The sequence below is a fragment of the Eriocheir sinensis genome, chromosome 1, assembly GCF_024679095.1.
Source record: "Eriocheir sinensis breed Jianghai 21 chromosome 1, ASM2467909v1, whole genome shotgun sequence".
NCBI lineage: Eukaryota > Metazoa > Arthropoda > Malacostraca > Decapoda > Varunidae > Eriocheir > Eriocheir sinensis.
The window spans coordinates 35,336,440-35,363,725 of record NC_066509.1 but is presented as its reverse complement, the minus strand read 5'-3'; the positions used below and the strand labels follow the sequence as shown (position 1 = coordinate 35,363,725).

General features: G+C 43.1%; 1 protein-coding gene across 1 annotated transcript; it reads left to right on the top strand.

Moving 5' to 3' along the window:
* The first annotated feature begins 13 nt into the window (after positions 1 to 13).
* LOC126998820 (uncharacterized) lies at positions 14 to 26,973 on the top strand. Its single transcript, XM_050860972.1, has 5 exons — positions 14 to 45; positions 555 to 700; positions 9,459 to 9,637; positions 19,245 to 19,402; positions 25,080 to 26,973. Exons 1-5 carry the CDS (start codon positions 14 to 16, stop codon positions 25,090 to 25,092), a joined length of 528 nt encoding a protein of 175 aa, XP_050716929.1. The 3' UTR covers positions 25,093 to 26,973.
* The last annotated feature ends 313 nt before the right edge of the window (positions 26,974 to 27,286 follow it).

Below are 27,286 nucleotides of genomic sequence, written 5' to 3'. Positions count from 1 at the left end.
ACACTGTACTGCCATGGTCAAGGCGGAGCCCAGGCCAAGCATTGTGTAAGGTGGCAGGACAGTTTCTTGTTGGTGTGTTTCATCCCATGACTCATTTCAGCAATCCTTGACACTGACTGCAGGAACTTTTTATTCACTTTGTAATATGGAGAACAAGGCTGCAGGGCATAGTCCACAAAGACTTAAGTTTGCCAAGATTAGAGAAAGAAAAAAAAAGGTAAACTTGTTCTTAGGAAATGTTCAAGATGGACTTTCATTTTGTGCTATACATAGTTGCAGGGTAACAAGTGACCTCTGTTTGTGATATCTGTGTCTCTTGGTGGAGCAGCTAACACGTGTTTCTAACTTGTGATTGCTTGCAGTGTGCTGGCTGGGAGCTATTTCTTTAAATGAATTCAAATATGCTTTGTTGAACTCAAACCTCATGCCTTTAACATCCATCCTGTTTTGAAGATTTCATGTGCCCTTCCATCTCCCTCTGGACAGCCCTGCGAGGTACAGCAGCAGCACTCAGTAGTATTTAGCAGCTAGTAAGATACATCACTTCCTTGCAGTGTTGGTGGCAGCTGCAGTGAGAGCAACAAGCCTGGCGTCCAGCCTCCAGACCTGTGGATCCATCACGGCCACTTGGAGCTGAAGAACTTTGACAAGGGTGAGCGCAGCAACTCCCCCAACCACGCCTCCATCATCCAGCACACAGGTGGGTGTCTTTGTCAGTCAGTGAACAGTGTGCAGCTCATGGGAGTCCTGTCATTTGTGTGGTATTTTTTGTAATATTTGGTTGCTGGTGTTTTGTTGCCAGTCACTGCTGCGTTGTAGTGTGCCAGTGACGCCACACACAACCTTACACAACCCACAGACACACCAGTATGAGAGTCATCACACATTACAGAGTTTCCATCTATCTCTATCCAGACACTCCCTACGTGCCTGCTTAAAGCTTCTCAAAGATCTTTCCCCCCTCTCCCTAACGTACTCTTGCACCCTATCCCTCCATTTCACTGGAGGTCGTCCTCTAGCATTCCCTCCCTCTATCTCACTCACATACATCCTTCTGGTCATCTTACTCTCCTTCATTCGCTCCATGTGGCCAAACCACTTTAAAGTCTGTCGCTTCACTTCTTCCACCACTCCACACTTCTTCCCTTCACCCCTGTGACACATTCCAAAACGTTCGTACACACTTTCATTACTCATTCCATCCATTCTACTCACACCACAAGCACTTCTCAAATAACTCATTTCCAATGCCTGCACTCTAGACCTCTGACTTTCATTGCAGGCCCTCATTTCACTTGCATATGTGAGGGTTGGTACTATTATTGTATTTCTCAAATCCCTCTTTACCTCCATGCTCACACTTCTGCCATTCATGATTTGTCTCAAAGACCCTACCACCCTTCTTCCTTGCAATGCCCTTTCTCTTGTCACTCTCTCTGCACCACCATGCTTACACATAACTGATCCAAGAGCCGCGGGTCACTCTTCTCAAATGCTCTGAAACCCAGTTCCAGGTTGACCCTGGGCTCATAGAGTCTATACTGTTCTGCACTGTGTCTCACTGACATGGTGGTGTCCAAATGAAAATCCTGTAGAGTATTTCTCAAATATCCAGGTTTACCAAGTGTCATTGCTTGATAAGTCAAGACAAATATTTTGTAGACTATGCGTGCCTTGATATGTAACCAATGCAAGTCTATAAGTGCAGGTGTTATTCTCTCACGGGGGGGCAGACCCTTTATTAGCCTTGCCTTAATGGGCAGATGGTAGCCTGCCGTTCTCACCACCTGATTGATCTGTTCTTTGAATGATAGAGTGCAGTCAAGTATCACACCTAAATCTTTGACTGACTTTTTTACAGTCCTAGTGTCATCTTTTATCCGAAGAGTGGAAACATCTAGCCTCCTGACATCCTTGTTCTTCCCCACAATCAAGCATTCAGTTTTATCCTCATTCAGCTTCAGTTGCTTAGAATTCATCCATTTTCCGACATCATCCATAATTCTGCTCAGCTTATCTTCAGTGTTTTCCACGTCACTCAGCGACAAATAGAACTGTGTATCATCAGCATACAGTTTAAAGTCAACTTCATGCCTTCTTAGTAAAATGTGAAAGACCAATAGTATAATCACAGAATAAAATTGGACCCCGTACACTTCCCTGGGGGACTACTCTTTGCAAAAGTTTATGAGTGGAGAACGATTTACCTATTTGCACACAGTAAGTTCTGTTCTCAAGGTAACTCCTCAGATAATCCAGCGCGCCACCCTCAAATCCAATATTCTTGCAATCCCGAAGCAATAGACTGTGCTCCACCGTGTCAAACGCAGCACTCAAGTCTAACAAAATCAGAACACCACACTTCCCTTCATCCATAAGCACAAGCAAGTTGTTTACCACCAAATAGAGAGTAGTTTCAGTTGAGTAAAGCCTCTTGTAGGCAGATTCATTATCCGGTAAAGCCTGCACCACTAGCAAATGCTCCATTAGCTGATTTAAGATCACATTTTCAAGTATCTTAGATAGAAACGTCAAGTTGGATACTGGTCTAAAGGAACTAAACACTGTGGGTCCAGTTTACCTTTAACGATAGGTTTCACGATCGCCGCTTTCTCACTCTCAGGGAAAGTCTTGTTTTCAATACTAGTGTTAACCATCACAGTCATAATATTTAATAAATCACTAAAGTTTCCACTCTTAATGATGTCACTTATCGGCAAGGAATCACCATCACAGTACGTCAGGTTCACCTGTGTATGATAGTTTTCACCACAGCCACATCCACTTGTTGAAAGCTTGTTAACTTAATTTCAGGGACTGGAGTTTCCAAAGCGGGTCCACAGTAACCGTCGGCTTTGAAGTTCCGGATAGCTTCCTCACTTTCCTTATTAAAAAGTCAACAAACATGTTAGCCTAGCTAACTAATTTCCTAACCTAACCTAAACTAGCTAAACTAACCTAATCTAACCAAACTAACCTAACCAAACTAACTTAACCTAATCTTTATATATCGCTGTCAGCATTATAAATACTTTTTGGAGTGTATATATGGGGTTAAAATTAATCTAAATAAGAAGCTCCTTCTGGTGAGAAGGGTAAGGCCTCTCACACTTGCGGGCGAGACCCGTGTCCGCGCTTATAATGCGTACGCGAGCCTTCCCGCGTATCCATTCAGACGGCGCGGGTGAAAACTGGCCGCCACCCGCATGGAGGTGGAAGGAGGCAGGAGAAAGACAGGAAAATGTAATGAAAGCCAGGGAAGGCACGGCCATCTGGAGGAAAGGAGAGACAAAAATACAGCTGGAGGAGGAAGGGAGATAAAGGAATAAAATTGATAAAATGAAAGACCAAAAATTAAGATAGCTGGCAGAGTAAAAAGAGAAAATGGGATAAAGGAGAGAAGGGAGCGGGAAGATGAGGAAGTAAACACAAGGGAGAAGAGCATCAAAATTCTTCCTACAAATAAAGTTAAAAATAAAAGTGAAACAGGAAAATGAACGCCGACTACGAAACTTTCCAACTTGCTATCAAGGCATAACACACAGGTCAGGTTAGATTAGTTAATATTTAGTGTTTTAGGTTGTTAGGTAAGGGCAGGCTATTTATTTGTATATTTTTGTTTGGTCCATAGTGCTGGTGGGCTTTCATGATGGGGCCTGTTGGCTGGCCCCAGCCTGTTAGTGGTGCTGGCAAGTGTTTTATAGTGGTGCCATCTTGCCTGGCCCATACTGTCCCCCTGGAGGAGCTCCACTTGATCCTCTTGGGAGAGTGTCCCCATAGTCTGGGTTGACAGGCGGGCACCAGGACAGCATGCGGGTAGTCTTGTGCAATGACTGAACAGTGTCAGCTTGTAGGGGAGGAGGGAACTTGATCCCAGGTCATCCAGCACACTGTGCCCACACTCTCCACCCAGCCACCGCCTCCCAGACTGAATTTGGTACAGCCATGCCTTGGTGTACGAGCTTAATTCCTTCCGGAATTTGACTCTTAAATCAAAACAAACGCAGACTGTTCTGCTGAAAACCCAAAGATCACACCCTGGAGCACAAACGTGAGCAGGCCTGAGCATGCAGGTGCCGCCTCTGTGAGCGTACAATGTGGACTGAGACCCCGCTCCCATTGTTTTCCGCTCTGGTCCTGCGGTGAACAAAGGGAACGTGTCCTCCACTCGTACAAACAGGATGCTCCTAAACCAGGTCACCACTCCTAAAGCAAGCCATTGTTTGTGATCTTTTTTTGCTAGTAAATCAAAACACTTATGTGTAGGGCACTTGAAAACCAAGGTGTTACTGTACTTACAGACAAACCTTGGGTATTGAACAGTCTTTTTGAACAAATTGGATCACAAACATAATGAACAATGCTCCAGTTTTCTCTCTCGGCCTGGGTTCAGGAACAAGCTAAACGGTAACAGCCTCAGGAATCTGTGAACGCCCACATTTGTGCTTTTTATCTTTTGGTTCTGTCAGTAAGCCGCTGTGACTTCTCTCTCTTTATTTTTCCTCCTTCTTCCTATCCCTTACTTCTCTCCTATTTCCTACCTTGCTGCACATCACTTTATACTCTAGCTCATCCCTATACAGTCCAAACCCCTTATGCAAGAGTTAACCAGCATCTTCATTCTTTCATCCTTGTGTTGTCCAAACCCCTTATGCAAGAGTTAACCAGGATCTTTATTCTTTCATCCTTGTGCTGGTGAATTCCTGAACATCTTTCCTTGGCCTCTTTCACAAGGAGAGTACCAGGACACCTCTCCTCCCGAGATTGATATTTCTTTTGGCCTCTCTTTTGTTGGAGCAGCGTCTAGCGGGCTTGTTGTTGTTGTTTTTGTCCCTTGCTGTAAAAAAGATGAAAGCAGTTTGCCAGTGGCAGTGTTTCTGAGGCTATGACAAGCCAGACATTGGCATGAGGATTTGGCCAAGAAAATCCCAGACACTGGTAGAGAAGCCTTCATTTGGGGTCAGGCTTGTATCACATTGTGTGTCATGGGAAAGTTGGCTTCACTTTACAAACAGTTCACTTTAAGAACAACATTTAGGAGCCAATTGGGTAAAGGTTCCACTGAAGTATTTCTTTTCTGCCCACTTCACACTCTGTGGTGTTTTCTTCTTAAGTTCATATGAGTGTTTGTTTTGAGGCCTCATTGAGTTGTGCCAATGAACAATAACCATAGCACTGCACGGCTTCCTGTACATCAGGTGACCGGGGGGGGGGGGGGGGTGACAGTGAGAGAAGAGGAGATGAGGAGGAGGAAAAGAGAGCAGCATGGAAGAGAGGAACGATTAAGAGAATAAAAATAAAAGTAAAATAATGACGGAAAAATGGAAGAAAAATTAATAGGAAAAAAGAAAGGGAATAAGAGAGAGAGAGAGAGAGAGAGAGACCAACTTTCTATACAACAAAGTGAGGTCATTCCTTGTTGATTTATACCATAGGGTGCTGGCCATCATGTGTTGAAAGATATCCTGAATTTAACCTAACTTAACAAAACCCAGTCACTATATAGGTCTTGACTCAGAAAACTCATCTATGCTTCCTTACTAATGAGACTTTCTATAAAACAAAGTGGGATCATTCTTTGTTGATTTATACCATAAGGTGCTGGCTATCATGTGTTTGAAGATACCCTGAATTTAACCTAACATAATTTAACAAAACCCAATCGCTACGCATCTTGACTCAGAAAACTCATCTATGCTTCCTTACTAATGAGACTTTCTACACAACAAAGTGGGGTTATTCCTGGTGGCAGTTTAACCCTTCTCCTCAACCATGGACTAAAAATACCACTCCTAAATACCTGACTGATCTCCTTCTTTGGCCCAACCATAAATTACCTTACCTTACCTTACCTTACCTTACCTTACCTTACCATACCCTACCTTACCTTACCTTACCTTGCCCTACCTTACCCTACTTCTAATTTTATATTGATTTACATTACAGGAATTAGTAGTGATGTTAGTAAATTTGCAGATGATACCAAGATCGGTAGAGTAATTGAGTCGGATCAGGACGCTAGTATTCTCCAAGGTGAACTCAACAGATTATATGACTGGGCGGATAAATGGCAGATGGAGTTCAATGTAGGGAAGTGCAGTATTCTGAGTGTAGGTAGGAACAACCCCTCACACAACTATTGCTTAAATGACACTCTCATAAGTAGGTCTGGGTGCGAGAGGGATTTAGGGGTCTTAGTGAGCTCTGATCTCCGTCCAAGGGCACAATGCATTCAAGCTAGAAATCGAGCTAATAGGGTACTGGGATTTATTTCAAGGAGCGTAAGCAACAGAAGCCCCGAAGTCTTCCTCAAACTATATTTAGCATTAGTTAGACCTCATCTTGACTATGCGGTTCAGTTCTGGTCACCCTACTATAGAATGGATATCAAAATGTTAGAATCAGTGCAGAGGAGGATGACTAAGATGATTCAGGGGTTGAGAAACTTGGCATACGAGGAAAGACTCAAACAGTTAAACTTGCATTCTCTAGAAAGGCGAAGGGTGCGTGGAGACATGATCGAGGTTTATAAATGGATGAAGGGCTTTAATAAGGGAGACATTCATAAGGTTTTGTTGGTAAGAGAACCGGGTAGGACACGAAGTAACGGGTTTAAACTGGATAAATTCAGATTCAACAGGGACATAGGCAAAAATTGGTTTACTAACAGGGTGGTGGATGAGTGGAATAGGCTTAGCAGTCATGTGGTGAGTGCCAATACAATTGTCACATTCAAAAATAGACTAGATAAATTCATGGACAGCGATATTAGGTGGGGTTAGATACACGGGAGCTTAGGGTCAAAGGAGCTGCCTCGTACAGGCCTACCGGCCTCTTGCAGACTCCTGCGTTCTTATGTTCTTATGTTCTTATTATCTAACTTTGCCTTGCCACACCTTAACTTTCCTTAGTTTTTCCATACCTTACCTTACCTGACCTGACCCTGCCTTGCTTTACCTTACCTTACCCTACCTTACCTTACCTTACCTTACCTTACCTTACCTTGCCCTACCTTACCCTACTTCTAATTTTATATTGGTGTACATTATCTAACTTTGCCTTACCACACCTTAACTTTCCTTAGTTTTTCCATACCTTACCTGACCTGACCCTGCCTTGCTTTACCTTACCTTACCTTACCTTGCCCTACCTTACCTTACCTTACCCTACCTTACCTTACCTTACCTTACCTTGCCCTACCTTACCTTACCCTACCTTACCTTACCTTACCCTACCTTACCTTACCTTACCTTACCTTACCTTACCTTACCTTACCTTGCCCTACCTTACCTTACCCTACCTTACCTTACCTTACCTTACCTTACCTTGCCCTACCTTACCTTACCTTACCTTACCCTACTTCTAATTTTATATTGGTTTACATTATCTAACTTTGCCTTACCACACCTTAACTTTCCTTAGTTTTCCATACCATACCTTACCTGACCCTGCCTTGCTTTACCTTACTTACCTTACCTTTACCCTACCTTACCTTACCTTACTCCACCCTACTTCTAATTTTATATTGGTTTACATTATCTAACTTTGCCTTACCACACCTTAACTTTCCTTAGTTTTTCCATACCTTACCTTACCTGACCTGACCCTGCCTTGCATTACCTTATACCTTTACCTTACCTACCTTACCTTACCTTACATACCTTACCTTACCTTATACCCACACCTTTACCTACCTTACCTTACCCTTACCTTACCTTACCTTACCTACCTTACCTTACCTTACCTTTTACCTTACCCTACCTTTACCTTACCCTACCTTACCTTACCTTACCTTACCTTACCTTACCCTACTTCTAATTTTATATTGGTGTACATTATCTAACTTTGCCTTACCACACCTTAACTTTCCTTAGTTTTTCCATACCTTACCTTACCTGACCTGACCCTGCCTTGCTTTACCTTACCTTACCTTACCTTATGTTACCTTACCCTACCTTACCTTACCTTGCCCTACCTTACCTTACCTTACCTTACCTTACCCTACCTTACCTTACCTTACCTTACCCTACCTTACCCTACCTTACCTTACCTTACCTTACCTTACCCTACTTCTAATTTTATATTGGTTTACATTATCTAACTTTGCCTTACCACACCTTAACTTTCCTTAGTTTTTCCATACCTTACCTGACCTGACCCTGCCTTGCTTTACCTTACCTTACCTTACCCTACCTTACCTTACCTTACCTTGCCCTACCTTACCTTACCTTACCCTACCTTACCTTACCTTACCCTACCTTACCCTACCTTACCTTACCTTACCTTACCTTACCCTACTTCTAATTTTATATTGGTTTACATTATCTAACTTTGCCTTACCACACCTTAACTTTCCTTAGTTTTTCCATACCTTACCTTACCTGACCTGACCCTGCCTTGCTTTACCTTACCTTACCTTACTTACCCACCTTACCTTACCTTACCTTACTTTACCTTACTTTACCTTACCTTACCTTGCCTTATCTTACCTTATCCTACCTTACCTTTACCTTACCTTACGTTACCTTACCTTACCTTACCTTTCTTTACTTTGCCTTCACCTCAACCTTACCTTACCTTACCTTAACCTACCCTACTTCTAATTTTATATTGGTTTACATTATCTAACTTTGCCTTACCACACCTTAACTTTCCTTAGTTTTTCCATACCTTACCTTACCTGACCTGACCCTGCCTTGCTTTACCTTACCTTACCTTACCCTACCTTACCTTACCTTACCTTACCTTACCTTACCCTACCTTACCTTACCCTACCTTACCTTACCCTACCTTACCATACCATACCTTACCTTACCTCACGTAAATCAACCCTTACCTTACTCTACCTTATCAAGCATTCTCAACCTCCATTCCTTACCTTAACTTACCTTAACTTACCGTACCCTACCCTGCAATACCATACCATACCTTACCTTACCTCACCTGAATCAACCCTTCCTCACCTTACTCTACCTTATCAAGCATTCTCAACCTTCATTCCTTACCTTAACTAACCTTACCTTGCCTTACCTTACCTTACCTTACCTCCTGAAGTTGATCTCCCCTGTGGCCATAAATAAGAAGTATGAGTGTAGCAATCTGTTTATGAAGGTGATTTTTTTTAAGTAAGGGCAAGTTCTGTACAAACCCAGAGCACCAAAACTCTCTCAGTAAGGGGCCAGGGACTATCTGGAGCACTCTGGGTAAGCACAGCAGTGTCCTGGACAGCAGCAGCCGGCCACTCCACCTGCAGGGAAAGGTGTGGCCTGTGGGTTATAAAGTCACCCCTAGAGTACCTGTGTGCTGGGGGAGTACTCCAAGATGGCACGTCACTTTCTTCACAGCCAACACTGACAGCCTACGTCTCATTCCTCCACTCTTATATCATGCTTGCATCAGTGGTTATGACAACTTTAAATATACAGGCTTAAACTCTAATGGCTCTGTGTTTCCGGCAGCTGAAGATCAACAACAAGGAGATGACGGCGCTAGACCAGATGCTTGGGGCACTCCTGGAGGCTCTGCAGGACAAGGCCAAGGAAACAAAGTGGCCAGGCTCTGGGACCGAGGCACAGAGAGCCAAGACGGCCGAGGGTTTATCAAGACTGACAACAACGTGACGGTCAAAGTGTTAGAGGTAAGAATCTTACGTGATGAAACATTGTGGAAGCCTTGCCAGAGTATATGGTCCCACAACATGTCCTGTAGCTTCTGAATGAGTGCCTTCAAGCTCTGGTGCTGCTTCCCTTCCTTTGTTATGAGTGTTTCCATACTTACTGCTCAAGATCTTCAACACAAGCTCATCCCGGTGGCCTCCAACTCTCTAATTCAAGAGTTGTAGTGTATCTAATTCTTCCATTTCTTGAACAACTTGATTTCTGGTATTCTAGCACTTAAGTACTGTTACTAAAAGACCTCTTGAACTATTAAAGTTGATACCCTCTTGGCATCTCCTAGTCTGAAAACTCACAGTCCTTTCTTCCTTCCCACGAGTTAAACTTCTTCAGAATGGGAGTGCCAAAAGTCTTCCAGTCTCCCCTGTGGTACATTCCCTCCTCCCAGTCTTCATCACAGTCCTTATGACTTAAACTTCTTCAGAATGGGAGTGCCAAAAGTCTTCCAGTCTCCCCTGTGGTACATTCCCTCCTCCCAGTCTTCATCACAGTCCTTTCTTCCTTCCCATGACTTAAACTTCTTCAGAATGGGAGTGCCAAAAGTCTTCCAGTCTCCCCTGTGGTACATTCCCTCCTCCCAGTCTTCATCACAGTCCTTTCTTCCTTCCCATGACCTAAACTTCTTCAGAATGGGAGTGCCAAAAGTCTTCCAGTCTCCCCTGTGGTACATTCCCTCCTCCCAGTCTTCATCACAGTCCTTTCTTCCTTCCCATGAGTTAAACTTCTTCAGAATGGGAGTGCCAAAAGTCTTCCAGTCTCCCCTGGTACATTCCTCCTCCCAGTCTTCATCACAGTCCTTTCCTCCTTCCCATGACTTAAACGTCTTCAGAATGGGAGTGCCAAAAGTCTTCCAGTCTCCCCTGTGGTACATTCTCTCCTCCCAGTCTTCATCACAGTCCTTTCTTCCTTCCCATGACCTAAACTTCTTCAGAATGGGAGTGCCAAAAGTCTTCCAGTCTCCCCTGTGGTACATTCCCTCCTCCCAGTCTTCATCACAGTCCTTTCCTCCTTCCCATGACTTAAACTTCTTCAGAATGGGAGTGCAGTCTTCATCACAGTCCTTTCTTCCTTCCCATGACCTAAACTTTCAGAATGGGAGTGCCAAAAGTCTTCCAGTCTCCCTGTGGTACATTCCTCCTCCCAGTCTTCATCACAGTCCTTTCCTCCTTCCCATGACTTAAACTTCTTCAGAATGGGAGTGCCAAAAGTCTTCCAGTCTCCTGTGGTACATTCCTCCTCCCAGTCTTCATCACAGTCCTTTCCTCCTTCCCATGACTTAAACTTCTTCAGAATGGGAGTGCCAAAAGTCTTCCAGTCTCCCCTGTGGTACATTATCTCCTCCCAGTCTTCATCACAGTCCTTTCCTCCTTCCCATGACTTAAACGTCTTCAGAATGGGAGTGCCAAAAGTCTTCCAGTCTCCCTGTGGTACATTCCTCCTCCCAGTCTTCATCACAGTCCTTTCCTCCTTCCCATGACTTAAGCTTCTTCAGAATGGAGTGCCAAAGTCTTCCAGTCTCCCCTGTGGTACATTCCTCCTCCCAGTCTTCATCACAGTCCTTTCCTCCTTCCCATGACTTAAACTTCTTCAGAATGGGAGTGCCAAAGTCTTCCAGTCTCCCTGTGGTACATTCCTCCTCCCAGTCTTCATCACAGTCCTTTCCTCCTTCCCATGACTTAAACTTCTTCAGAATGGGAGTGCCAAAGTCTTCCAGTCTCCCCTGCATTCCTCCTCCCAGTCTTCATCACAGTCCTTTCCTCCTTCCCATGAGTTAAACTTTCAGAATGGGAGTGCCAAAGTCTTCCAGTCTCCCCTGTGGTACATTCCTCCTCCCAGTCTTCATCACAGTCCTTTCTTCCTTCCCATGAGTTAAACTTCTTCAGAATGGGAGTGCCAAAAGTCTTCCAGTCTCCCCTGTGGTACATTCCCTCCTCCCAGTCTTCATCACAGTCCTTTCCTCCTTCCCATGACTTAAACTTCTTCAGAATGGGAGTGCCAAAAGTCTTCCAGTCTCCCCTGTGGTACATTCCCTCCTCCCAGTCTTCATGAGTGTCACCTTCTGTACAACGTCATGTTTTCCCACAGTACTCACCTCCTGCCATGAAGTGTCAAGGTGCTCGAGAAGGCATCAGTTTTCTTCCTTTTCCTCTTCTTCTTCTTCTTCCTTCCTCTTACTTCTTCCTTCCTCTTACTTCTTCCTTCCTCTTCCTTCTTCCTTCTTCTGTCTGTTGTCACTTCCCAGGAACACCTTTGGCCAGGGTCTCGCTTCCGGGTACAAGCACAGGAAGTTTTTTCCTGATTTTTCCTAGTTTTTTTCATTTATTTCTTTTTTTATCATTTCTTTTCTCTTCATGTTTTTCTTCATTTTTTCTGCTTTTGTCTTTTTTTCTTCATGTTTCTTCTTCATTTTTTTCTGCTTTTGTCTTCTTTTTTTCTTCATGTTTTCTTCTTCATTTTCTTCTTATTCTGCTTTTCCTTTCTATTTTTCTTCTTACTATTATTCGTGGTCTTTTTTTATAGTTTTGTTTCTTCTTCCTTTTCTTCCTTCCTCCTTTTCTTCTTTTTCCAGGAACAACTTTGGCTACACTTAGAAAAGACTGTCACTCCCTACACTTGAACATCCCTAACGCTAAGTAACCCTCAAGCCTCTCTCCTTCCCACCCAGCAGCCAGATGGCCCCAGTGGTCTCATTACTGCTGAAAAAGACTCTTACACATTCACATCCACAATGACTTAAGTAGTGCCTGAAATCATCCTTTTTTTTTCTACAGTGCTTAAGTACTAAAAATCCTCTTCCCTTCCTACCTCTTACCTTTCTCTTCTCTTCCCATCCCTTCTTCCCCATTCTTCCCTTCCTTCCCTTCCTTCCTTCCCTTCCATATCCTTCCCTTCTCTTCCCATTCCCTTTCTGTTACCCTTCCTTCCATTTCCTCTCCTTCCTTCCCATCCTTTCCTTCCTTCCCTTCCATATCCTTCCCTTCTTCCCATTCCTTTCTGTTACCCTTCCCTTCCATTTCCTCTCCTTCCCTTCCCATCCTTTCCCTTCCCTTCCATTTTCCTTCCTTCCCTTCCATATCCTTCCTTCTTCTTCCCATTCCTTTCTGTTACCCTTCCTTCCATTTCCTCTCCTTCCCTTCCCATCCTTTCACTTCCCTTCCCTTCCTTCCTTCCTTCCTTCCTTCCCTTCCTTCCATATCCTTCCCTTCTCTTCCCATTCCCTTTCTGTTACCCTTCCCTTCCATTTCTCCTTCCTTTCCCATCCTTTCCCTTCCTTCCCTTCCATATCCTTCCTTCTCTTCCCATTCCTTTCTGTTACCCTTCCTTCCATTTCCTCTCCTTCCCTTCCTTCCTTCCTTCCCTTCCTTCCATATCCTTCCTTCTCTTCCCATTCCCTTTCTGTTACCCTTCCTTCCATTTCCTCTCCTTCCTTCCCATCCTTTCCTTCCTTCCCTTCCATATCCTTCCTTCTCTTCTCATTCCCTTTCTGTTACCCTTCCCTTCCATTTCCTCTCCTTTCCTTCCCATCCTTTCCCTTCCCTTCCCTTCCCTTCCCTTCCCTATCCTTCCTTCTCTTCCCATTCCTTTCTGTTACCTTCCCTTCCATTTCCTCTCCTTCCTTCCATCCTTTCCCTTCCCTTCCTTCCATATCCTTCCTTCTCTTCCCATTCCCTTTCTGTTACCCTTCCCTTCCATTTCCTCTCCTTCCCATCCTTTCACTTCCCTTCCCTTCCATTTTCTTCCCTTCTCTTCCCATTCCCTATGTGTTACCCTTCCCTTCCATTTCCTTTCCTTTCCTTCCCTTCCCATCCTTTCCCATCCCTTCCCTTCCATATCCTTCCCTTCTCTTCCCATTCCCTTTCTGTTACCCTTCCCTTCCATTTCCTCTCCTTCCCTTCCCATCCATTCACTTCCCTTCCTTCCATTTTCTTCCTTCTCTTCCCATTCCCTATGTTACCCTTCCTTTCCTTTCCTTCCCTTCCCATCCTTCCCATCCCTTCCTTCCATATCCTTCCATTCTCTTCCCATTCCCTATCTGTGACCCTTCCCTTCCATTTCCTCACCTTCCCTTCCCAACCTATCACTTCCCTTCCCTACCATTCTCTTCCCTTCTCATCCCAATCCCAATGACTTACCCTTCCCTTCCATTTCCTTTCCTTCCTTCCTTCCATCCTTTCCCATCCTCTCTTCCCATTCCTTTCTGTTACCCTTCCTTCCATTTCCTCTCCTTCCCTTCCCATCCTTTCACTTCCCTTCCCTTCCATTTTCTTCCCTTCTCTTCCCATTCCCTATGTGTTACCCTTCCCTTCCATTTCCTTTCCTTTCCTTCCCTTCCCATCCTTTCACTTCCCTTCCCTTCGCTTCTCTTCCCTTTTCTGTCCCTTTCCTTTTCCTTCCCTTCCCTTCTTTTTCCATCCCCTCCTTTCCCTTTGATTTCCTTTCCTTTCCCATCATTTCCCTTCCCTTTCCTTTCCTTACATTCTATTTTCTTTCCCTACCTTTCTCTTCCCATCACTTTCCCTCCCCTCCCTTCTGTTCCCTTCCCTTCGTTACCCTTCCTTTCCCTTACCCATCTTTTTCCCTTCTCTTCCCTTTCCTTTCCTTACATTCTATTTTCTTTCCCTACCTTTCTCTTCCCATCACTTCCCCTCCCCTCCCTTCTGTTCCCTTCCCTTCCTTACCCTTCCTTTCCCTTACCCATCCCTTACCCTTCCCTTTTCCAGCCCTTCCCTTCCCTTCCCTACCTTACCCCAGTACCCACAGTTACCTAACACCTCAGAGCAAAATAGTATTAACTCCATTTCCACATGCTATTTAGATCTCAATACATATTCATGGATAACCTAACACTGACTGGCCTGGAGGACTGGACTGTGATAGTAATGAATTTATTTAGGTCTCACAAGCTTGTACAAGTAATAGTGATTTAGTCCAGCAGTTACAAGGCTTAGTGGTAGTTAAAACAGTCCTGCCATATGTTTTTTAAGGGCTGGAAGCTTATTTGTTGCTTGTGTGTGAGAGGGAGTTGTCAATGTATTTCTAACAAGCCTATACAAGTAGTAGTGATTGTAGCCCAGCTATCACAAGGCTTAATGGTAGTTAAAACAGTCTTGCTATATGGATTTCAAGGGCTGAGAGGGAGCTTGTTCCTTGCTTGTGGTGTGAGAGAAAGGCTTGTCATTATATTATTTTTCAGGTTATTGACGTAGGAGTGAGCTAGTTCAGTGAATACAAGGCTTGGAAATAGTTAATAGGTGTTGCCATAGGGTTTACAAGGGCTGGGAGCTTGTTCCTTGCTTGTGGTGAGAGAAAAAGAAGTCTAGTGAGTTGTGTAAGAAAGGTCAGATGTTTATAAGATATGTTAAGCAAAAAAAGAACACATGAAATATGATGAAATTAATTTATAGTTAATATATCGTTTACTCTAAAACATATATATATAGATATATATATATATATATATATATATATATATATATTTATATATATATATATATATATATTTATATATTTATATATATATATATATATATATATATATATATATATATATATATATATATATATATATATATATATATATATATTGGGGAGGCGGTGGCTGAACAGATAGAGAGATGGCCCCGCGTTCAGGAGGACGCGAGTTCAATCCCAGTGCCACCAAGCTGGGATTTTCAGCCGCCGCCGAGTTTAAAACTACCCACATGCTGTCCAGAAGACCACCTATCAACGGACTCTGGATTCTAGGATTAAGATGATTCCGGGAGGCAGCATGAGCCAATGCAAGATGGTGCCTATAAACACTCGCCTGCGCCAGAACAGGCTGGGCCGACCATCAGGCCCCACCGGGAAAAAGGACCGACCATGAGGTCCACCAGGAAGAAACCTACCAGCGCAATAGGCAAAAGACAAATATATATATATATATATATATATATATATATATATATATATAGATATATATATATATATATATAGATATATATATAGATATATATATATATATATATATATATATATATATATATATATATATATATATATATATATATATATATATATATATATATATATATATATATATATATATATATATATATATATATATATATATATATATATATATATATATATATATATATATATATATATATATTTTTCCTGGTGGATTGCCTATTGCCCATGGGTGGCCAAGCACTTCCAGGTGGCTGATAATCGGCAAACGGCAAACTTTGATGGTGTGAGGCCTGATGTCGGGCCCAGGCTATTCAGTGGGGCCTGATGGTCGGCCCAAACTCCAGTGTGGGGCCCCATGGTCAGCCAAGAGCTTCTTCCAGGTGGGGAACGATGAGATCGGCTAGCCCGTGGCGGCGCAGGCAGTGTTTATAGTGGCGCCCAAACTCGAATCTGATTTGCTTGGACGCTTTCCTAGAGTCCGGGTTGATGGGTGGTCTTCAGGTTGGCATGTGGTAGTTTTAAGCCACTCGGCGGTGACTGAAAATCCAGTGGTAGTGAGATTCGAACCCACGTCGTCCATCACGCAGCGAATGTATATATATATATATATATATATATATATATATATATATATATATATATATATATATATATATATATATATATATATATATATATATATATATATATATATATATATATATATATATATATATATATATATATATATATATATATATATATATATATATATATATATATATATATATATATATATATATATATATATATATATATATATATATATATATATATATATATATATATATATATATATATATATATATATATATATATATATATATATATATATATATATATATATATATATATATATATATATATATATATATATATATCGGTGTGTGTGTGTGTGTGTGTGTGTGTGTGTGTAATTCACCACGGCTTGATCACAAGTTGGACTCACTCTCGCCAGCAGGTACCCTGCCGACATGAGCAAGTGCTCATTATCGTTGATCTCTGGGTACTGCCAAGACCTCACACACCACACACCCCATCCCCCTTGCTCAAGGGGGGACAGTAACCACTCCTAGTCAATGGAAAGAATTCGGCCTAAGCGGGGCTCGAACCGCCGCCTGTTTGGCCGTGAAGCCTTGCAGTGCAGCGCTCTAACCGATTGAGCTACCAAAGTGGTGTGTGTGTGTGTGTGTGTGTGTGTGTGTGTAGTGGTGGTGTTTTCTAGCTTATTATTTCTATATTTGTTTATTTTTGTTTTTGTAATTATTATTGTTATTAATATTTTTGTTATTGTTTTTGTTGAGGTTACTATTCCTTTTTCCTTGTTGTGTTTTCTTTCTGCCTGGGCTGGGATGTGAACCCTGGCCTGTGTGTGGACTCAGCCCGGCACGCTGGCCACTGCACGGCATGGCATTTGATGTACCATTGAGGGGCCTTAACCATGTAGCTTAAGGGCCATTTTCCTACTTATACTGGCCTCATGACTTGCTTTGCCTGAATTATAACTGCTGAACAAGCCATTGTCATTGTGGGACCATAACTTAGGAGGCCAATTTGCCTCTTACATTATTTTTTGAGCTGTTCTAACTCTGTCTAGCCACACAGTATTACCAGAACAATAAATACTTGACTACCTTCTGGGCACAACATTGTTGGACATAACTAAGCTTCTTTTTTTCTCCCCTTCACTGGCAAGCTTTGAAACAGCCTCCTCCTGCCTGTGACTTGACCTACTTCAGGAGCAAGACACCTCCAGGGGAAAGAAATTGAGCCTCTGTCCTGTTTTCTTTTGCTACAGCAGTGCACAGCAGGCTGATTTGTCATCTGTCCTTTTTCTTCCCCATCAACTGCTTGTGTAAACATATCTTACAGGCTTGTGTATCCCTTGTTCCACCATGGAGTGGCTTGTAACACCTTTCCCATCCCTACAGGACTGCCAGAACCATAACAGTACTGCCAGGCTTGTGTATCCCTTGTTCCACCATGGAGTGGCTTGTAACACCTTTCCCTTCCCTACAGGACTGCCAGAACCATAACAGTACTGCCAGGCTTGTGTATCCCTTGTTCCACCATGGAGTGGCTTGTAACACCTTTCCCTTCCCTACAGGACTGCCAGAACCATAACAGTACTGCCAGGCTTGTGTATCCCTTGTTCCTTTTTTTTTTTTTCTTTTTCTTTTTTTTTTTTCTTACAACAAAGGAGACAGCTCAAGGGCACAAAAAAAAAAAAAACAATAATAAAAAAAGCCCGCCACTCGCTGCTCCCAAAAAAGAATCAAAAGAGATGACCGAAAGAAGTCAATTTCGGGAGGAGAGGTGTCCTGATACCCTCCTCTTGAAAGAGTTCAAGTCGTAGGCAGGAGGAAATACAGATGAAGGAAGATTGTTCCAGAGTTTACCAGCATGAGGGATGAAAGAGTGAAGATGCTGGTTAACTCTTGCATAAGGGGTTCGGACAGTATAGGGATGAGCATCAGTAGAAAGTCATGTGCAGCGGGGCCGCGGGAGGGGGGGAGGCATGCAGTTAGCAAGTTCAGAAGAGCAGTCAGCGTGGAAATATCGATAGAAAGAGAGGCAACATCGCAACGGAATTTAAGAGGTAGAAGACTTTCAGTAGGAGGAGGAGAGCTGATGAGACGAAGAGCCTTAGACTCCACTCTGTCCAGAAGAGCTGTGTGAGTGGAGCCTCCCCACACGTGAGATGCATACTCTATATGAGGGCGGATAAGGCCCCTGTAAATGGATAGCAACTGCTACAGGGGAGAAGAACTGGCAGAGACGATACAGAAAGCCCAACCTCGAGGAGGCTGATTTAGTGAGAGAGGAGATATGAAGTTTCCAGTTGAAATTTTGAAATAAGGATAGACCGAGGATGTTTAGTGTAGAAGACGGTGACAGCTGAGTGTTGTCAAAGAATAGGGGATAGGTGTTTGGAAGATTGTGTCGAGTTGATAGGTGGAGAAATTGAGTTTTTGAGGCATTGAAGGACACAAGGTTCCTTCTGCCCCAATCGGAAATGATAGCAAGGTCTGAGGTTAAGCGTTCTGCAGCCTCCAGCCTGGAGTTGTGTACTTCTTGTTGAGAGGGTCTTCTATCTACCATGGAGTGGCTTGTAACACCTTTCCCATCCCTACAGGACTGCCAGAACCATAACAGTACTGCTAGGCTTGTGTATCCCTTGTTCTACCATGGAGTGGCTTGTAACACCTTTCCCTTCCCTACAGGACTGCCAGAACCATAACAGTACTGCCAGGCTTGTATATCCCTTGTTCTACCATGGAGTGGCTTTTAACACCTTTCCCTTCCCTACAGGACTGCCAGAACCATGACAGTACTGCCAGGCTTGTGTATCCCTTGTTCTACCATGGAGTGGCTTGTAACACCTTTCCCTTCCCTACAGGACTGCCAGAACCATGACAGTACTGCCAGGCTTGTGTATCCCTTGTTCTACCATGGGGTGGCTTGTAACACCTTTCCCTTCCCTACAGGACTGCCAGAACCATGACAGTACTGCCAGGCTTGTGTATCCCTTGTTCTACCATGGGGTGGCTTGTAACACCTTTCCCTTCCCTACAGGACTGCCAGAACCATGACAGTACTGCCGGGAGTGTCATCGGGAAGGCGTGTTCACCTGCTGCCAGATGTGTTCCACCTCAAGTGTGCCGGCATGAAGGAGGAGCCGGAGGAGGAGGGGAGTGCCATGCCGTCATGCAGGCAGAGAACACAGAGAACAGGTAAGTGCCAGAGAGAGAAGAGAGTGAGTGAGTGAGTGAGTGAGTGAGTGTGTGTGAGTGAGTGAGTGAGTGAGTGAGTGTGTGTGTGTGTGTGTGTGTGTGTGTGTGTGTGTGTGTGTGTGTGTGTGTGTGAGTGAGTGTGTGTGTGTGTGTGTTTGCAACCTTGTTTCTGTTCTGTATCATTATTAGAACATACATGCATACATACATGAATCCATATAACAGTAATACATTAGTCCCAGGTCATGCCGTAGTGGTCAGCAATAAGACTATTTAGGTGTATCATAGAATGGAAGCAACACTATCAGACCCAGTGCATAGTCAGGCCAGAGCAAGACTTTACCGTTAAAGTCCTCACCAATTGGCTCACACATTCCTTAACGTTAAGTAGTTTATGTGCCGGAGAGGTGCACTAGAGGGAGTGTTTATGGAAGGGAAACACTGCATACCAGACATAGCCAGGCCTCCTTGCTGACTAAAATGATGTAAAGCTTCTCTAATTTGTCTCAAGTCTAAAAGGTTAATCAAAGCAAGCCGTTGCCAGACAAGGCACAGAGTTAACCAAGATTGCCGTGGCTGACTTGTCCTCTAAGATGTTGTTCGGGGACTTGCTGCCTCGAGGAACTGTGGGGGAGCAAGATTTTTTTGTGAACTGAAACACTAATTACTGGTGGAGAAAATTACCTACAAACGTCATGGCGAGCTTGTTAATGTTGTTGTATTAGCTACTGGCTGAAGGAACTGTGGGAGAGCAAGATTTGTACGTGATTTATACGTGAACTAAACACTGGGGAGTATAGGTCACAAATGATGCAGTTAGAGAGTATAATGAAGTCAGAAGTAAATGGGCAGCTTGTTAACTGATGAACCGTAACATTGGGTAATGTTGACCCGTGGTGTAATGTTGACCAAAACTTTTTTTAACGCAAATATTTTCCTTCAAATATTAATTGTGCTTTGCCATTTTAAGCTAGAAACATGGGATAAAGCTCAAAATGATCAGAAATGTTTATAGAATTATTTAAAAATATTAAAGAAACTTAAAATATAACTGTTACGACCCTGACCAAAGTAACGTTCGTCGAGAATATTTTGGAGATTTTACACTGTTCGAAAGCGACAATTTATATCATATTGATAACTAAAAGACAAATACCAATAAATGAAAAAAAAATAGGTTTCCTTATAAAAAAATACCTGAAAAATCCATTTTTGCCATTAAAAAACACCTAATTGCAAGAGTTATGGCACAGGGACGGATTTAATTTGGGGGCAAATGTTGACCATTTGGGTTGGGTAATGTTGACCATGTGTGTATCGATGGATCTTAGAATCGTCATCAAAACATATCTTGAATCTACTGGGAGAGATGTGTCTCAATTTAAAAGTAATCTCCCAGGTCTTGACTGGCTTCGTTCATTTCTAAAGAGACACAGTACATCACTGACAGAGAGAATTGCTAACAACATCAAACGCGCTAGAGCAGAAGTTAGTGAAGAGATGTTGAGAGAATATCATACAGACCTACAGAAAGAACTGAAAGACGTTCCTCCATCAAATATCTTCAACTACGATGAAACAAACTTAACAGACAGTCCGGGTAGAAAGAAACATGTATTCGTAAAGGGTGCAAAACACTGTAACAACATTATGAATACAACTAAATCAGCAATATCACTTATGTTTTGTTGTGCTGCAGATGGCACACTTTTGCCACCCTTCGTGGTTTACAAGGCTTTAAACATGTACCAAAGCTGGACAACTAATGGACATAGAGGTAAACCATGTTGCAATGAAGTGTGCTGCAAAGGTGGTGTGAACTATAGTTGTACTGCAAGTGGGTGGTTCGACCACATCAGCTTCAGTCAGTGGTTTAAGACTGTCGTCATTCCCCATGCAGGAAAACTTTCCGGACCAAAAGCACTTATTGGAGACAACTTCTCGTACGAGGTGCTGGCCCTTTGTGAGCAACATAATATCAAGTTTATTTGCCTGCCACCAAATGCCACACACTTGGCCCAGCCGCTAGATGTAGCAGTCTTCCGCCCTCTGAAACAGGCATGGTCTGATGTTGTCACCAAATTCAAGATAGATCATCCAACTAGCAGCTGCACCAACAAAATCTTATTCCCAGGCCTTTTGAAGCAGCTACTTCTTCACCCTATCATCAATGACAATGTACACTCCTCTATCAAGAGTGGACTCAGAGCCACAGGTATCAACCCACTTAGTATTGATCCACTACTGAAACGGCTGACTGGCAAGAAACGTAAGGTAGGCCAAGAAATGTCACCAGAGGAAGAAACTGAAGCCATGGATACATCGTTGACAGAGTTCCTGAAAGAGGCTAGGTTCCCCAAGAAAAAAACCCTGCTGAACAGAAAACACAGCGGAGAGGACCAAAGATTAAGCCTGGTCAAGTCATCCCCTCCTCATCATTAGCTGATGTCACCTTCCGCCATAAGAAGCAGCGCCATGCAGAGAACCCAGCCCAAGAGGACCTAAATGAACCAAGACCCAGTACAAGTGGCACAAGTGGAACATCAAATTACATCTCAGTCTCATCAGTAGTTCAAAAAAGCAACAAGGACCTTACAGTTTCTGATTTTGTGTTGGTTAATGTGCCAAAAAATCGAGGTGGTTGTAAGGTCTTCTTAGCTCAGGTAATGTCTACAGTATTGCCTGAAGATGGCTCAGAGAAGAAGTTTCAAATCATGTATTATAAACCAGTTCCTGGTAGTGATAGGACAAAATTCATTCCAAATCATAAAGATATAGATGACATTTTTCTGAGAGATATTAAAGTGAAGGTGCAACAGCCAACACTAAATCAAAGGGATCAATATGTCTTTGCAGAATCACTGGATATTTAAGTTGGATCCATAGAAAAAGAGAATGCTTTAAAATAATGCTTAGCAGTACACTTTAAAATTATAGGCCTACAAGGCCTACAGTTAATGTGAAAAATAATCTTTTTATGTTCAAGAAATATTGTTTAAGTTCGTGTTAAAAAGGAAAAAAAAACAATTTTTTTGATTGCCTATGAATGACCAATGGTCAGGTTTACTCTACATTATCTAAAAAGTGGTCAGGATTACACCTCCAAAGTCATTAGAGGGGTATACAGGCATTTCAAGTAGGTGGTCACCTTTACCCTAGCAATTTTGATCCTTGGTCATGATTACCCCAATTGTGTGGGTAAAGTTGACCACCCATATATTTTGGTACATCCTATACTAAATATTTTTGTTTTCAATTAGCATTGTGGGTACAAGTAGTACTAATGGAGATACAAATTTAACATATGTAACATTTCAATGAAAGCAATTTTATTTGGTTGATATTATTGAGTTTTCTTGAAAATCAGTCAACATTACCCCATGTTACGGAACCTACTGTGCTGTGATGAGATAAAGGAACTGTTTTTTTTTATTTATTTTTTATTTATTAATTTATTTTTTAATTGCGTGTTCGCCTATAGCTTCCATGGGCTTTCTTCAGGGGCCTGGTGGTCGACAGGCAATTTTCATAGTGGCGCCATTTATTCTTGGCTCATGTTGCCCCCCTGGAACTCATTCTTGATTCACTTGAACGATTTATTCTAGAGTCCGGGTTGATGGGTGGTCTTCAGGACAGCACGTGGGTAGTCTTAGGCCACTCGCCGGTGACTAAAAAATCCCAGGTGGTAGCGTGGGGATTCGCTTTGCCTCAGACCTTACTATTATTTCCGATTGGGGCAAGAGGAACCTGGTGTCCTTCAACGCCTCAAAAACACAGTTTCTCCACCTATCCACTCGACACAGTCTTCCAAACAACTATCCCCTATTCTTTGACAACACTCAGCTATCACCTTCCTCAACACTAAACATCCTCGGTCTATCCTTAACTCAAAATCTCAACTGGAAACTTTATATCTCAGCTCTTACTAAATCAGCTTCCTCGAGGCTGGGCGTTTTGTACCGTCTCCGCCAGTTCTTCTCCTCCACACAGTTGCTATCCATATACAGGGGCCTTGTCTGCCCTCGTATGAAGTATGCATCTCATGTGTGGGGGGGCTCCACTCACACAGCTCTCCTTGACAGAGTGGAATCAAAGGCTCATCGTCTCAACAGCTCTCCTCCTCATACTGATAGTCTTCTACCTCTTAAGTTCCGCGGCCATGTTGCATCCCTTTCTATCTTCTATCGATATTTTCATCTTGACTGCTCCTTTGAACTTGCTAACTGCTTGCCTCCCCCCATTCCGCGGCCCCACTGCACAAGACTTTCTACTCATGCTCATCCCTATACTGTACACCCCCCTTATGCAAGAGTCAACCAGCATCTTCACTCTTTCATCCCTCACGCTGGTAAACTCTGGAACAATCTTCCTTCATCTGTATTTCCTCCTGCCTACGACTTGAACTCTTTCAAGAGGAGGGTATCAGGACACCTCTCCTCCCGAATTGACCTCTCTTTTTGGACACTCCTTTGACCTCTATTCAGGAGCAGTAGGTAGTGGCCTTTTTTTTAATATTTTTCTTTGTGCCCTTGAACTATCTCCTAAGCTGAAAAAAAAAAAAAAAAAAAAAAAACTTTGTCCAGCACGCAGTGAATGCTGGGCCCGCGCACTAACCACTCAGCCACCGCCTACCTTTGTGAGAGTAATATAAGAAGGAATTGGGTTAGTTTACATAGGAGAGAATAGTGAGGAGGTCAGATTACTTTGAGAACTGTCTGGCTGGCTGGCTTGTTTGTGGATCTGCTATGCTCTGACTAGCTAACATTCTAAGGGTTAGTACATTTAATTACAAACTGAACACTGAGGCATAGATGTATACTGAGTAAACCTGAGCTATGTAAACAAAGGGGAAGGAAATGCCAAGACCTTGTTTGTGTGGGAAGGAGAAGGAGGGACCCTCACACTGTAAGTGGGGGCGGGGTGTGGTGGGTGTGTCCGGGGCGGGGTGGGGCTGGAGTGTTGATTCCCTGCGGGGCATCACTCTTCATGGAGGAGGAGGTTGGGGACTTTTATGAGGTTGGAGATCTTGATGTAGGACTCCCCTCGGGGCTGGCGGGCGGGGGTCCGGGGGCTCCTTTTTGGGGGAAGTGGCGGGGGCTTGCGGGGAAAGTTGATCCATCCTGCCGGGGGACTTGGGAGGGGAGGGGCAGCTCGGGAAAGGAAAGGGAAGGGACAGAAAAGGAAAGAAAGGAATGTAAAAAAAAGGAAGGTAATGGAAAGGAAAGGAAAGGAAAGGCAAGGAAAGTAAGGAAAGGAAATAAAGGAAATAAAGGAAAGGAAAGGAAGGTAAAAGAAAGGAATGTAAAAGAAAGGAATGTAAAAGAAGGGAAAGGAAAGGAAGGGAAGGGAAGGGAAAGGAAGGGAAAGGAAAGGAAAGAAAAGGAAGGGAAGGGAAGGGAAGGAGAGGGAAGGGAAAGGAAAGGAGAGGGAAGGAAAGGAAAAGAAGATAAAGGAAAGGAAAGGAAGGTAAAGGAAAGGGAAGGGAAGGGAAATTAAAATAAAGAAAAATAACAGAATAGGAAAGGAAATATAGGAAGGAAGGAGGAGAGAGAAAATAAGATAAAGAGAGGAACAAGAAGGAAGAAAAGAGAATAAGAAAGAATAATGATAATAAAATAATAATAATAATAATAATAATGAGAACACTAGGTATATTAATGAACGTCTTTGTCCACAGCTCTGAAAAATGAAGAAAGGAAGGAAGGAAGGAAGATAATCTCAGAAGACTCATACAGTCCATTACACGTCCTTCATGTTATGTTATTACATTCCTGTACTCCCAACGCCCGGCCCGGGGGTCCAGCCGCAACACTCACAAGGTCCAGATGCAGACTGCGGCCACCACTTGAGCAGCCCGGCTGCTGTACGCCAATCCTTATTTAGTTGTGTTCTTGTAGAGTTAAATCCAGACATCCCATATCCTTAGGCCAGGTCAAAAGTAAAGTTTGGTGTGCATGGCCTCAGTGTTCATCTCTGTTACACTGCCCCTGGAGGCTGTGGGGGCAGGAATCCAGCACCCCGGGACACAGGGAGACACTCAGACTACCACAGGTGCCTCCCCAGGGGTCTCCAGGTACACATGATCACCCAGACACAAAGGATGACCTGCATACTGACTGCCCAGGCCGGGATTCAAACCCTGGCCAGCGGATTGGTAGGTAGGCATGCCAGCCACAGCACCATGGAGCCATGTATTATACTAGTACTTGGCACTGGTATCCTATGCTATTTATTCCTGGCTAGTTGGACACCAGAGATTTCCTGTATTAATTTCATGGGTTTTCTGTTATATATTTGTTTATTAGGTGTATCTTTTGATTTAGTTTCATCATGATTTTTATTGTTATTTAGTGAAGCAGCTCAAGGGAAACTGTTGTTGTTCTGGATGCTTTCTTCCTCTCTCTCTTGTCACCTTTTTACCTCCCGTCCTCTCTCATCTCTTCTTCCTTCTCTCTCTCTCTTTCTCGAAACCCATTTGAATGTAATACAAAACACAATTTGCAAATTGATATTTTTATTGCTAGAACACAAACACACACACATACACATAGTGACATAAGGAAGGTCATGTGGCTATGTAGGGGGGCGGGTCAGGATAGGGTCCATTATGTGTCTGGGGGAGGGCATGTGTCTGTGGGATGTTATCAACTTCCTGTGGGTGACATCCTGTGTGGCCTGTGAGCTGAGAGAGAGAGAGAGAGAGAGAGAGAGAGAGAGAGAGAGAGAGAGAGAGAGAGAGAGAGACTGACTGACTGACTGACTGACTGGTAGCCCAAGGAAGGAGTAGACAGGTAAACAGATGAAGAAAGATGCATGAAAGGGAGGGAGAAAGAACTTGAGTGATAAATAAGGAAGTTAAACAGAGCTGAGAAAAAGGAAATATATACAAGGTTAATGTGTATTTGAGGCTTTCAGAGGAGGTGGGACATAAGGAACAGTCCTATTTTTTTCTAGTTTGTACTGGGAAGGGAAAGTCTGGCTATCCTACACATCCCAGGAGGAACAAAACACAAGTTACAAGGGGAAAGCAACTCTTGGTACGCCCAACACAAGGTCGCTTTTCCCTTGCAACTTGTTTCTCAGAATGCATAGAATAGCCGGACCTTCCTTTCCCAGTGCAGACTAGAACACAATGGGCCTTTCCCTTACGTCCCCTCCCCTCCAAATGCCTCAAATATGTGTGTGTGTAATGAAAGAAAAATGGATAAAAACCTAATGAAGAGATAGAAATATGGAATGGAAAGGAAGCAGATATGAGGAAGGAATGGAGAGGGAGAGAGGGAAGAGACAGAGAGGGAAGAAATAGAACAGGAAAGAAGGAATACAATGAACTGAGCACAAGAAGAAGGAACCTAACTGGAGTATAAAAAGATAGGGAGGAGAAAACACTTATGTATGTATATGTTCGTGTTGTATGTACTATTGAGACTGACTTGGAAATTGATGTAAGAATATAAATTAATAAACATTAGAAATAAGGAATTTTCAAGTGTTTTCTCTGTGTGTCTGTGTGTGTGTGTGTGTGAGAGAGAGAGAGAGAGAGAGAGAGAGAGAGAGAGAGAATGTGTAGAGGCAAATACTATTACTACTGTTCAAATTCTTGTTCTTCTTTTGGTATTCCTCTTATTATCACTTCCTCCTCCTTTAATGTTGACAAATGCAAAGTCATGCACATTGGGTCCAGAAATAGTAACCACACATACATCATGAATGGGAGACCTCTGCAAGCGATGCAGGAGGAAAGGGATCTTGGAGTCACTATCAGCAGTGACCTGAAACACGCGAATCACTGTAAAAAAGCATACAACAAAGCCAACACTATGCTCGGGTTCATAGCGAGGAACTTCGAGTGTAAAACGCCAGACGTGATGCTATCCTTGTATA